Source organism: Phaseolus vulgaris, chromosome 8 (genome assembly GCF_051622355.1).
Source record: "Phaseolus vulgaris cultivar YP4 chromosome 8, ASM5162235v1, whole genome shotgun sequence".
In the NCBI taxonomy this organism is placed as follows: domain Eukaryota; kingdom Viridiplantae; phylum Streptophyta; class Magnoliopsida; order Fabales; family Fabaceae; genus Phaseolus; species Phaseolus vulgaris.
Genome location: NC_143505.1, coordinates 57466026 through 57479675, shown reverse-complemented (window position 1 = coordinate 57479675; position 13650 = coordinate 57466026). Strand labels below are relative to the sequence as shown.

The 13650-nt window shown below is 32.3% G+C and overlaps 1 protein-coding gene across 2 annotated transcripts; it reads left to right on the top strand.

Annotated features, from left to right (window-relative positions):
- Positions 1-1669: 1669 nt before the first annotated feature.
- On the top strand, positions 1670-9376 carry LOC137823631 (ARF guanine-nucleotide exchange factor GNOM). Of its 2 annotated transcripts, none has more exons than XM_068628841.2 (3): positions 1670-1908; positions 2703-3502; positions 5254-9376. In XM_068628841.2, the coding sequence occupies exons 2-3, from the start codon at positions 2762-2764 to the stop codon at positions 8932-8934; spliced, it is 4422 nt and encodes a 1473-aa protein (XP_068484942.2). In that variant the 5' UTR covers positions 1670-1908; positions 2703-2761; the 3' UTR covers positions 8935-9376. The 2 variants fall into 2 exon arrangements, with proteins under 2 accessions (XP_068484942.2, XP_068484943.2); XM_068628842.2 differs by having other exon boundaries at positions 1691-1908; positions 2575-3502.
- The last annotated feature ends 4274 nt before the right edge of the window (positions 9377-13650 follow it).

The window sequence follows — 13650 nt, the reverse complement described above, 5'->3', positions numbered from 1 at the left end:
TGGACCATTGGTGTCAAGTCAATTATTATTTTTTTTCTTGCAGGCTAGCGGGCCAACCTGTCCCGCCTTGTTACTGGCCCGCGCGGACCACGAGTTATGCAAGACAGACTAATGTGGATCAGCAGATTGAAAACGTCAACCATAAGCCGGGCCCGCACGACCCGTTCCACTTTGTCACCCCTACTACTTTTGTGCCAACTTTTAATGAATAATAAAAATATACACAACTTACAAATAATTAATATTTTATTGAAAATAGTTGTTATATACTTCATCTCTTAATTTATAATAGTATCAATAATAATTTATTCTCTTCTATTATAACATAAAGAACCTCTTCATTGTAGCATCGATACCAATAATCTATTTTATATTGTAATAATAAAATTTACTTTATTGAGATTAGACATTCCCATTATCTTTCTAAAAGACCTCAAGTTTTAAGGCATTAATCATCAAATGATACTCACATTTCACAATCCACCAATTTCACTTCTTCATCATTTACAACACCTAAAAAAATGAAAACACACTATGATATGTGTTTCTTTCATGCATTACTTAATTTTTTTAAAGTTAAATTGTTGAACGGTTATCATATATGAGGATAGTGCAATCTTCTACAACATGATTTAAACTTCTCAAAAAAATTCGTATCCACATAGATTCACTCAAAGTAGTAATAAGAATAATTTTTTATAACAAGTATTAAATCAAACATTTGTAGTCAAAATACAGCTATTTAATATTTAAGGGTAAAATACAACTTTTTTTTTATTTAAAGGTATAATAACCTAAACTTCACAATTCAATTATGAATTGGTCATTTGATCTACGTTACAAAATAATTTACAAAACATAAAATATTTACTTTAAAAGAAAATCTTCTTACTATGTTTAAATGTAACTCCTGCACATTCAAATTATTTTATAAGCATCTTTTTTATATAAAACAACTAAAAATGAAAAAAAAAAGAACAAACCTTTTAAAAAATGTTCATAAGTGAGACAAAAAATAATAATATATAAACTATTAACAATCCACTCGTCCACTATCCAAATATCTTTAATGATTACGAAACCTAAACAAGACACTAGAAGAGTAATATAAACTTTAAAAAATATATAAAAGTATTATTTAGAAGTATATATAAAATATTATTGTGAATTTGATTATATATTTAATATTTAGAAGTGTATATGGAAAGTATTTTTTATTATATATAGATATGTTCAAGACACCTATTATTTTAACAACATGATCTACATGTCTAATATAATTTATTATATTATATTTTTCTACTCATTTAATAAGCAATGTAACTTTCTTATTATTTTTCACAACCAAAAAGTGCAAAATACTCTACCATGAATTTACAAAGTTTTTCTCATAATTACTTTAAATCAGCTAAACCAAATAATCAGGATCATTTTTAATTAAATGATAAAGCTCCAAACAAACTATGTAAGCAAATATTTTTTAAATAAATAAACAAATTAGACTTAAATGTGTGTAATCTTGTTAATATACTATTTTTAATCTTATAAAATTATAATTACATAATTTTTTAAAGTTAAAAAAATTTCACCTACCTAAGATAATTTTCTTTTAACAAAATACGTTGACTATTGTATCATCTATAATTAATGTTAAATCTTATAAAACCTTGTTGTTAATGTTGTACATAGCATTGATGAATAAATTAGGCAAAAATACGTTGTTGCAGTGATAATACAGAAGCGATGTGGCAAAATTGAATGAAATTAGTGATTCTTGAAATAATTTGTCCTAAGAGAGAGAAAGGGACATAAGAGAGGAACTTGAGAGGAAAATTTCAATTTGAAGCCATGATTTCAATGTAACACACCAGCTCCATTTGTGCCCTAACACTCCCGATCTCGCTCTTGGTAAGTTCTTCCTCTTCTTCTTCCTCGAATCTTTAGGTGTTTCCATTTTCAATCCCACTTTTTTATTGTTTTTTTTTCTTTTCAATTTTGATGTCAATTTTCGTCTTCTTTATCTCATTGTCGAAATCGAAGGCATCAGACACTATTTGGAGTCCCTTTTATGTTTAATTTTGGATTCAGTTCAAAATGGGTCATGTCTCAGTGGATTAGATCATTGTCACTTGTTAGTGTGCTACAATCGATTCAATCGAAAGACTCATGTTTGATTCTAGATCTAAGATTTGAACTGAATTCGGAATTTTCTGCCCGAGATTGAATTTGGCGGAGGAATCTCTGAGTGTTATAGTTGACGATGGTAAGATGGTAAGAAGAGTAGCTTGTTCCTGGTGGGTTGAATATTGGGTAGGTGGCATGACACTTTAGCCACTGAGCAAGTAGATGCAGTGTTGTTTGATTGGCACGTCTATGTGGAGTTAATCTTGGATTTATGAGATAATTTTGAACTGGATCAATGACAAAGTTAGATTTATCCGTTCGTATAATTTTTTGAACGTCCTTATTTTTCTATGTACATGGGCCCGTTTGTATGCTTGTTGTTTATGTGGTCTGCTCATGTATTATTAACTGTTCATATACTTCCTTGATGGATTTTTGGGGTTCTTGTAGACTATGTTTCATAAGTGAACTATGTTGAAGATACAATGTGTGTTACTAGTGTTTCAATTTGGCATGTGGATACCCCAAATCACATTGCGATGGTTGCTTGTTTCAAATATCACTATTGCCTTTTGTAGGGCTGTGCTTCATCTTGGCAAGTTCTATTGGTAAATGTCAGGCAGATCTGCTTGACAAAATGGGACATGTAAAGTTGCAAACGCAAACTGGTATCAATGCTATAGAAGAGGGATCTGGGCAGTGCAATGCTGGGTATCCCGACAAAATTACTGTGGCATGCATGATCAATGCAGAAATTGGTGCTGTTTTGGCTGTCATGAGAAGAAATGTTAGATGGGGAGTTCATTATATGTCGGATGATGATCACTTGGAGCATTCCCTTGTTCAGTCTCTGAAGTCACTAAGGAAGCAAATTTTTTCTTGGCAGAATCAGTGGCATGTCATAAGCCCTACCTTGTATCTACAGCCTTTTCTGGATGTGATTCAATCAGATGAAACTGGTGCACCAATTACTGGTGTCGCTTTATCATCTGTTTACAAGATCTTAACATTGGATGTAATTGATCAAAATACTGTTAGTGTTGGGGATGCCATGCACTTGGTAGTTGATGCTGTTACAAGTTGCAGGTTTGAGGTGACTGATCCTGGATCGGAAGAAGTGGTATTAATGAAGATATTACAAGTTCTTCTAGCATGTGTGAAAAGCAAAGCTTCTATGATGCTGAGTAACCAACATATTTGCACCATAGTAAATACTTGTTTCCGTATAGTTCACCAAGCTGGAAGCAAAAGTGAATTGTTGCAGCGGATAGCACGTTACACAATGCATGAACTTGTTCGGTGTATTTTTTCTCACCTTCAAGATATTGACAACACAGAACTTACATTGGTAAATGGCAGCACTGCTTTAAAGAAAGAGGTATAGCATTTATGTTACCTTAAACTGCAATTTCATTTTTTTCCTGTGATTATTTGTCAATTGCTAGGGAAGGTAAATGGTTGTAAGGAAAAATTAGGACCTTGGGCTAAGGAGTACGATTCAAATTTATGCATGAATTTTTGTTTGGCTATTATTTGTTATTCATTTTTTCTCATCTGACAAAATCTGAACATTCAAAATGAATTTTCGTTAGTTTATTTACCATCTGCTTACTTTACTGTTTATTACTTGTTTCAACTTTATAATTTCCATGAATTTATTATTCCCTACAAATTGCATGCCAACTATAATGGACTCATGGAGTTTTAAGATATAATTGAGAGTGAGGTTTTAGGTGAAATTTTTTTTCATCGTTCATAAATATTCTTTAATCTGGTAACATTTTAGGCTTAAATATATTTTGAGCGAGTTTTAGTTTTGGGCATTGAAACTCTTTTTTGGTTTTGACCCCTTAGAGATATGAAATCATTTATTTTTAGTCCTGGTTTCATTTGCCCCTTGTTACATGACAATTTATGTTTAACGAAAGGTTAAGTGATCATTTTAGATGACACTCACTAGTGTTTGTAGTCTCATTTTAGCGTGTGTCACTTTAAATTTTTTTTAGATCCCTGAAACGAATATTATTTATCTTCCATGAAATGAATATTAAGGAACAAAAGTAGGGATTTCAGATTTTGGAGGGGTGAAAATTAAAGAAAAGGATCTTTATGTGGACCAAAATAAAAATGAACTCATTTTACAGGAACCAAAAACAAGAATTTAAAATTTTAGAGGGATTTCAGATTTTGGAGGGTGAAAATTAAAGAAAAGGTTTTTGTGGACAAAAACAAAATTTAACTTATTTTACAGGAACCAAAAGCAAAGATTTAAAATTTTAGAGGGATGAAAACCTTTTTACAGTGAGAAACATAAAGTCGCTCATTTTATAGAGACTAAAAAATATTTAAGCCTTTTTTTAAGAAAAAAAGGTAGATTAACATAAACTTAATGTTTTATCTGTTTATTTTTTTTTATAAACATGTGTATCTCTTACGAAGTTTACCCTTTCTTCCGTTTCCCTCTAGAACCTCACTCCCAGACATACTCTTAGATATCTTACGGTGTTGATCATCTGATTAAACCTGGCTTTAAAGTCTATAGTTCATTCTAAATTGGCGTGAGACCTATCTTCTTGCTTTCCCTTCAAATTTAAGAAGGGGACTAGTAATTGATTTATTGAGCTTTCTTATATTTAAAATATTACCATCTAAAAAATTGCCCATCCATATGCTATTTAAAATATAAGTGAATGTCCACATACATATTTTTGCAGATAAAAAATAGTTTATATATTAAGGTGGAGAGGGCCTTTTGACCTCTAAGGTAGTGCTTCCCCTGTATCTAGTACCTTAGCTGGACTTTGACTTTCTCAGAATTACCCTAAGACTACCTAAAATCTTCCATCCCTAAGTATATTCTCTAGGAAAACCACATGAAAATTATGTGTGTATGGTAATAACTGGCCCCTTGTCATGCATCATTGTGTGGCACCTCTCATAAAAGGGTAAAAGATAGAAAGAAGAAAATTATTATTAGAGGCTATTTATGCATTGTCACTAGTTAGGGTTAGAGAGATTGTTTTCATGTAACATCACGACAAATAAATTTGCAATTAATGCTGCAAAATGTGAGTGAGGACGCTCACAAACTTGTAAATTTCATATAGTTTTTTGTCACTTTTTCAACAGATTGGTGGGCTAAATAATGAGCATAATTCTGCAAATAGACAATTGGAGAATGGGAGCTTGACTTCTTCTAGTAATGGTCAATCCTTATCCACAGGCATTGCTTCTAGTACTGTGAGTGATGTGGCAGCCACTGTAGTGGATGAAGACAGCTCTATTTCTAGCAGTGGCAAAGAGGCTGATCTGAATGAATTGCAGCTTATAAATGAACCATATGGGATTCCCTGCATGGTGGAAATATTTCACTTTTTGTGTTCTTTGTTGAACGTTGCTGAACATATGGGAATGAGTCCTCGATCAAACACTATAGCATTTGATGAAGATGTGCCTCTTTTTGCCTTAACTTTGATTAATTCAGCCATAGAGTTGGGAGGGCCTTCCTTTCACCGACACCCTAGATTGCTGAGCTTAATTCAGGACGAATTATTCCGCAATCTTATGCAATTTGGTTTGTCAATGAGTCCTCTTGTACTTTCAATGGTATGTAGCATTGTTCTAAATTTGTATCACCATCTTCGTACAGAACTCAAATTACAGCTAGAAGCATTTTTTTCTTGTGTAATTTTGAGGCTTGCACAAAGCAAATATGGTGCTTCATATCAGCAACAGGAAGTTGTCATGGAGGCCCTTGTTGACTTTTGCAGGCAAAAAACATTCATGGTGGAGATGTATGCTAACTTTGACTGTGACCTAACTTGTAGTAATGTCTTTGAAGACATTGCTAATTTGTTATCCAAAAGTGCTTTTCCTGTGAACAGTCCATTGACTTCCATGCATATTATTGCTTTGGATGGTCTTATTGCTGTTATGCATGGAATGGCTGAAAGGATAGGCAATGGATCTTTAAGTTCAGAACAATCTCCTGTGAATCTTGAAGAGTATACTCCCTTCTGGCAGGAAAAGTGTGAAAAATTTTGTGATCCAAAAAATTGGGTTCCTTTTGTATGCCGGAAAAAGTACTTCAAGAAAAGATTGATGATTGGCGCTGATCATTTTAATCGTGATATTAAGAAAGGTCTTGAGTTTCTCCAAGGATCACATCTTTTACCTGACAAACTTGATGCCCAAAGTGTTGCCTGCTTTCTCAGATACACTGCTGGGTTGGATAAGAATCTCATTGGTGATTTTCTAGGAAATCATGATGAATTCTGCATTGAGGTTCTTCATGAATTTGCTAGAACATTTGATTTCGAAGACATGATGTTAGATACTGCCCTACGCCTATTTTTGGAGACTTTCAGACTGCCTGGAGAATCACAGAAGATACAGAGGGTGCTTGAAGCTTTCTCGGAACGATATTATGAGCAGTCTGCACAGATCCTAGCCAATAAGGATGCTGCTCTGTTGTTATCATACTCAATTATAATGCTCAACACAGATCAGCACAATTCACAGGTAAAAAAGAAGATGACAGAAGAGGATTTTATCCGTAATAATAGGCGAATAAATGGTGGCAATGATCTACCTCGAGAGTTCCTGTCTGAACTTTACCATTCAATTTGTAAGAATGAGATTCGAACAACTCCTGAGCAAGGTTCTGGTTTCCCTGAAATGACCCCAAGTCGGTGGATTTATCTCAAGCACAAGTCAAAAAAATCTGCTCCATTCATCGTTTCTGATTCCAAAGCATACCTTGATTATGATATGTTTTCTATATTGTCTGGTCCAACCATTGCTGCCATTTCTGTTGTATTTGATAATGCCGAGAATGCAGAGGTATACCAAACATGTATGGATGGATTCATAGCTGTCGCAAAGATATCAGCTTACTATCATCTTGAAAATATACTGGATGATTTGGTTGTGTCACTTTGTAAGTTTGTTACTGTTTTTGATCCATTAGCTGTTGAGGAGTCAATCCTAGCCTTTGGAGATGACATGAAAGCAAGAATGGCAACTGAGACAGTTTTCACTATTGCAAATAGGTATGGTGATTTCATCCGCACAGGGTGGAGAAATATTCTTGATTGCATCTTAAAATTTCACAGGTTAGGGCTTCTTCCTGCTCGTATGGCCAGTGATGCAGCTGAAGAGTCGGAGGTTTCTTCACAAACTGAGGATGGGGGGAAGCGTAATACTAATACTTTATCTTTATCGCGTCTTCCATCTGTAAATACTCCAAAGAGATCCTCAGGATTGATGAGCAGGTTTAGTCAACTCTTATATCTTGGGGCTGAAGAGCCAAAATCAGTTCCTACTGAAGAACAGCTTGTTGCTCAGCAGTGCACCCTTCAAACAATTGAGAAGTGTCACATTGACTGCATATTCTCTGAGAGTAAATTTTTGCAAGCTGAATCTCTATTGCAGCTTGCAAAAGCAATCACTAGTGCAGGAGGGAGACCTAAGAAAGGGAACAGCACATCTGAGGATGAAGATACTTCAGTTTTCTGCCTGGAGTTACTGGTAGCAATCACTCTGAATAACCGGGATAGAATTGAGCTTCTTTGGCAGGGTGTTTATGAGCATATTGCCAACATTGTTCAGTCAACTGTGATGCCTTGTGCATTGGTAGAGAAGGCTGTTTTTGGCCTTTTACGAATTTGTCATCGCTTACTTCCCTATAAAGAGAACATTACTGATGAACTTCTGAGGTCTCTACAGCTTGTCCTGAAGCTTGATGCACGTGTTGCTGATGCATACTATGAGCAGATAACACAGGAAGTTAGTCACCTCATGAAGGCAAATGCCTCTCATATTAGATCTCATTTTGGATGGCGGACAATTACATCACTGCTTTCCATCACTGCTAGACACCTGGAAGCAGCTGAGGCTGGTTTTGACGCATTGATGTTCATAATGTCAGATGGAGCCCACTTGCTTCCAGCTAATTATGTTCTCTGCATAGATGCAGCGAGGCAGTTTGCTGAATCGCGTGTTGGACAGGTTGAACGGTCTGTAATGGCCCTTGATCTTATGTCAGGGTCTGTCAGTTGTTTAGAGAAGTGGACTAATGATGCTAAGCAAGCAACGAAAGAAGAGGAAGTGGCAAAGGTGTTGCAGGATATTGGGGACATGTGGTTGCGTCTAGTTCAGGGACTAAAAAAACTATGTCTAGACCAGAGAGAGGAGGTTAGAAACCATTCGTTGTTATCTTTACAAAATTGCTTGACAGGATCAGTTGCGATAAATCTCCCACATAGCTTGTGGTTACAATGTTTTGATCAAGTAATCTTCTCTGTGCTTGATGACCTGATTGAAATTTCTCAAACACAATCTCAAAAGGACTACCGGAACATAGAAGGAACACTTGTTCTTGCTTTGAAGCTCTTGTGTAAAGTTTTCCTCCAGTTAATCCAATATCTATCAGAATTGCCAGACTTCAGCATATTATGGTTGGCTGTACTAAGTCGGTTAGAAACTTATATGAAGGTGAAATTTAGGGGAAGGAGAAGTGAGAAGCTTCACGAACTTGTGCCTGAGCTTCTTAAGAACACTTTGCTTGTTATGAAAACAGGCCAAGTACTAGTGCGGAGCAGTAGTGAAGATGGAAGTAGTTTATGGGAACTGACATGGCTGCATATAAATAATATTGCTCCGTCAATGCAATCTGAGGTGTTCCCGGAGCAAGATTCCGAGCTTTTGCAGAAAAAACAGACTGAAAAGGTTGAAGGTTTGGTATCTGATGAAAACAAATCTTTGTCTTCAAATGAAACAGAAGGTCAAGATGGTCCTGGTATTAGTTAATCATAGTTGCAGCCCCCTGGCTACCTGAATTGGTTTTGTTTGTGTCCCTTTGAACCCATGATCTCAGTCCTTGATTGGTTTTCTTTTGTTCCGAGGTTGTCCGGGTTCTCTTCAAGTGATTATGCAGAACATCTCAGATCGCATTCGCATTTTCACTGGGACGCTTGATGCTAGTGTACGGTTTTTGGTTGAAGGTATGTTATGGCTTGAGACATTAGAATGAGCCCTTGTAGTGTGGTTCTTCAAGAGACCACTTCCTCTCTCCATGAGACCAGGCCTGTGCTGGTTTAACTGCAGATTTATTGAGTCTTCCTTACTAAATTGTACAGAACTCGATATTCTCTTTACCTAGCTGCGAGATGTAATTTACTCGGTATGATGCAAGCTACACAAGTTTTGAAATTGTCATAGATATATATAATATATATATTTGGACGTCCAAGAATATGCCTTCATTGATTTATCAACTTATGCTATTGTTTCAGAGTCCAAATAGAATTTTGATAATTTTACTGATACAAATTCAATTTCAAAAGCCAACGATTTCTGCTTCGCTTCAATTTGACTATTTCTTTTCATTTGATATTTTGGTATACCAGTCATACTTATCACTTTTATATAAGTTACTTATGGTGAAGCATTTTACTGTTAACCTTAACGTAATTTTCTTTTTGGAAAACAGAATATCTTAATTACTAGTAATTTTGTAAATTTGTATTTATGATAAATCAAATGAATTACAAAAATACTAACTAAGATACGGGCAACAAACAGAAAACGGTCTTTTCACCAATCCACCAAAACTTTAGTGGAGTTTGACTCACAGGATCAGACAGACTCTTAAGATTTGGTTGCCATGGAGAGTATCTTAGGTTTCTGGCAAAATTATCCTTAGGCAAAAGATGTAGGAATTTTGTTTTTTTCATTTTTCAAATTGTATAAATCTTTCAAACTCTAAAATTCAGAATAATTCAAAATATATTTTATATTTTAAATTTGAAAGATATTTTTTGGATTAAAAAATATTTTTCCAATTATAGAAATTGGAATATAATTTTATATTCTGTATTTTAGAATTCAGAATGTATTTTTAATCCCATAAAATATCGTCATAACTCTAAAATTCGAAATATGAAAAAAGGAGAGGAGAGGTGTCAATGTAAAAGATGAAAAAAATGTTGTCATTTAACGTGTTTTATGGAGATGATTTATCACTGTTTTGAAGATTTATAAACAGATATACAATTTTATTAAAATAAATTACGTTGAAGTATGTTAAAAAACGATGGATTGCATAAGTAACACTTTTTAATAAATTTTTAACTTTTATTCTCTTACCGATATTTTATTTTTTAACAAGATAATGTCTAACATTTATCTTAATTTAATATAGACAGATACATGTTATATGACAAAATATTAAATCCAAGTCAGTAATGAGAATGTTTATTAACAAGTTGCACCAATATCACCTCTCACTGCATAATTTCATTTTTTCTCTACGAGTAATACAAATATTAACAATTAATAAGAATAATTATTTATATAAACAACTTCAAGTGGTATTATGTATAAAAAAATCTTTTGACATGTAACTTTTATAACGTAGTCAAACCATTCCCATTCCCATTTTAGATGTTTTTAAAAAAATGTATTTTTAACAACTTTTTTAATATTATTACTAAAATAATGAGTGTAAAAGAATTTATATTTTACTCTATAGAATATTCTCTAAAAATAAATATATTTTTTGATAAAATCTTCTCGTGATATTATTGTTTAAAGAAAGATAACTGAAAACTTGTGCAGTTTTTAAGTGGGAAAAATAAAAATTTGTTTGTGAAGAAAAAAATAACCAATTCAAAAAAATAAAAGCAAAAAAATAATTTGATTTTTTTAAAATTTTAATATATGATTTTGTGACAGTAAGTTTCTTTTGAATAGAACAGAGTTTTAGTTTTAACACAAGAAAAGACTAAAAATAGAAATAAATTATTCTAAAACTAGTTCAAAAAGAAGATGATAGAAGAAGTTTGATGCCTGATAAAGTATTTCCAATTAATAGATGATGCAAAGTAATAGAGGAGACTAAGAAGGTAGTTTTCATAGTTTGAAGATGCACAAAGCTTCTTGAGTTATAAATCTCATGCTTATCACATAAAGTGGAATTAAGTCTAAGAGATTGGAAGGTGATAATCAAGAACACAGTTAAGGTATTTACATTTTGATACCAACATATTTCCTGAGAAAAACCGATTGTTATGAATTGGGTGTGCCTGAATGGTAAACAGTGTATGCTGCACAATAATGTCTCTTGGAATATAATTACAAATCACACAGTAACATCACATGCTATGGAATTGCTATTGAAAATTGAAATAATTGTAAAAGGTGGCAGCATGCTAATTGATTATCACTTTATGGCGAGTGAAGACTCAAAATAAATTTATGTGGTGGAGCCTCTGAAGAAGAAACGCAACTTCTATATAACAATGGTAAAACAATAAAACCATGTCAGATGAAGTAATAATGCAGAAGCTACTTCTAATAGCCTCTGGTTTCATGCAGATCATTTATGAGTTGAAGCAGAACCAAACATGCACCACTACAATTCAAGATTGCTTCTGGGGCAGTTTGGAACGGATAAAGAAAAGAAGGGAAGGTTCTATGTCAAGAGATGTTGGAGGAAAACAAAAATGCATAATCTCTGTGTTAGAGATTTTATATTGACTAAAAATGGAAATATTTTATAATATATATGATATCTGAATTTCACTCTTCTACTTTTTTTTCACTCATTTTTTTTCTCTTTTATCTTCTTTTGCTTTGTTTCTTTTCTCCCTATCAAGAAGCATAAAAAAGTATCACGTTGTGCAGCTGATACAGAAAGTACAGAAGATGTAAAAGACAATTGAGGCTTTTGCCTTTTGTTTAAGGAAAAATGTACTATCTGACAAACCTGTTTAATATCATATACATGAGTCATTGTCTCATATAATATTCTACTGAGGTAAGGGCCCAAACATTAACTTCATAGAAAGTTAAAATTAGATTTTGCAGAGCAAGCCATAACTTATCACATGATATCTCATTTGTCCCTGCATGTTATGGAAACTAATACAAATTTAACAAAATTGAAAAATGTGATTGTCACCAAAAAGGTTTTGATGGTTTTTTTATGTTCAAATTTTCATTTAGAAAAAAACAAACAAAACTAACTCCTCATAAAGTAATGGTTGAGAATCACATAATGATAAAATTCATTTTCAATAATAATAAAATGATGTACTAAAACAATATAATTAATGATAGTATTTTCCCGAAGACTAAAACAATTATAATAATTTATAAAGACTTAAAAAACACATTTAAGTATTTCTTTTATTAATTTAATTATTCTATCAATATTCTTCATTTTATTAGTCATGCCAGCGGTAAACTAATTAGAATTATTAATAATAGTGATTAAAAACAAACACTATAAAAATGTGAAGGAAAAGAGAAGAATTTTCGAAAACTAAAATTAAACCCAATTTTATTATTACAAATTTTAAACACATTTAAACCTTTTTTTATTTACATTGTCATTCAAGGATAGATTGTTATTTGAAAAACTATTGATTATATAATATTTTTAAAATTATGTTTAAAATGGTTTCAAAAGTGTTAACATTAAAAATTTTAATTTTTAATGTTGTCAATTTTACATCGATTAGAGATAAAACTAATTTACAATATTACTACAAGAAAATTTGGTATTACATACCGCTCAAATTCGTATGTAAGACAATAAATTTGTATGTAAAACATAGTTATATACAGACAAAAATTTGTATGTAAAACTGTCACAGGTAACTGTTACATACGGATTTGAGATTTGTATGTAACTGTGTTCAGGTTTACATGCGAATATATCCGTATCTGGTCAAGTTTATAATATTATAAGTGAAAACAAACTTCATCTTTCAAGTCAAATTTAAAAGAATAAATTAAATAAACTTTTTAATATAATATTAGAGTCTATCATAACCAATTCTTAAGTTTAAACTAAGTTTAAACTCAATTCTTAAAATCACTAATTCCATTAATTTGAAGATATTAAATTAATAAAATAAGTGCACATAAAATGAAGACAACAATTATAACTTAGAATATTTACACATAAACTATACGACCTTAATTATGATGGTTTTTGAATCTCAATTAATTGTTGATATCTTAATGGTTTTCAGTTCCAAATGTGCAGGAACATTAACACAAATGCACGAGTAGTTCCATTAATTCCTTTATGTCATCACAAATGGTGCGCAGCCATATCCTTCCTTTATCAGAAGCTTATTCTTGCTCATAAAAATACAAGAATTAGGGAGTAATATATTTAATTGATAAGACCAATTCAATGTAATACTTCAAAGAGTGTCTTTCAGAACCCTCACTGAATATTAAGCATTCAAATTCTGAAATCCATTGGAAGAACTCATGTGTATAACGATAGAAAGTAAGAAAGTATTTCTATTTCATATGTAGAACTAAGTTTTCTAACTAGGGTTTTCTCATATTAATCTTAATTAGGGTTATTGGTTTTTATGATTTTTTTTACTATAACTTGTTAAATAATTTTAAAAATAATAAATTTGTGCAATAAAATTATAATAAAAAGGTATCACATAAAAAGACACACTATACTTAGTTTTCTTGTTAATATTTATAAATCTA

What these genes read in the sequence shown, in the direction of transcription:
- LOC137823631 (XM_068628841.2), top strand. Translation starts at nt 2,762, where the DNA reads ATGGGACATGTAAAGTTGCAAACGCAAACTGGTATCAATGCTATAGAA. An exon ending in GCACTGCTTTAAAGAAAGAG is followed by an intron (nt 3,503 to 5,253) that starts GTATAGCATTTA and finishes CTTTTTCAACAG; the next exon opens with ATTGGTGGGCTAAATAATGA.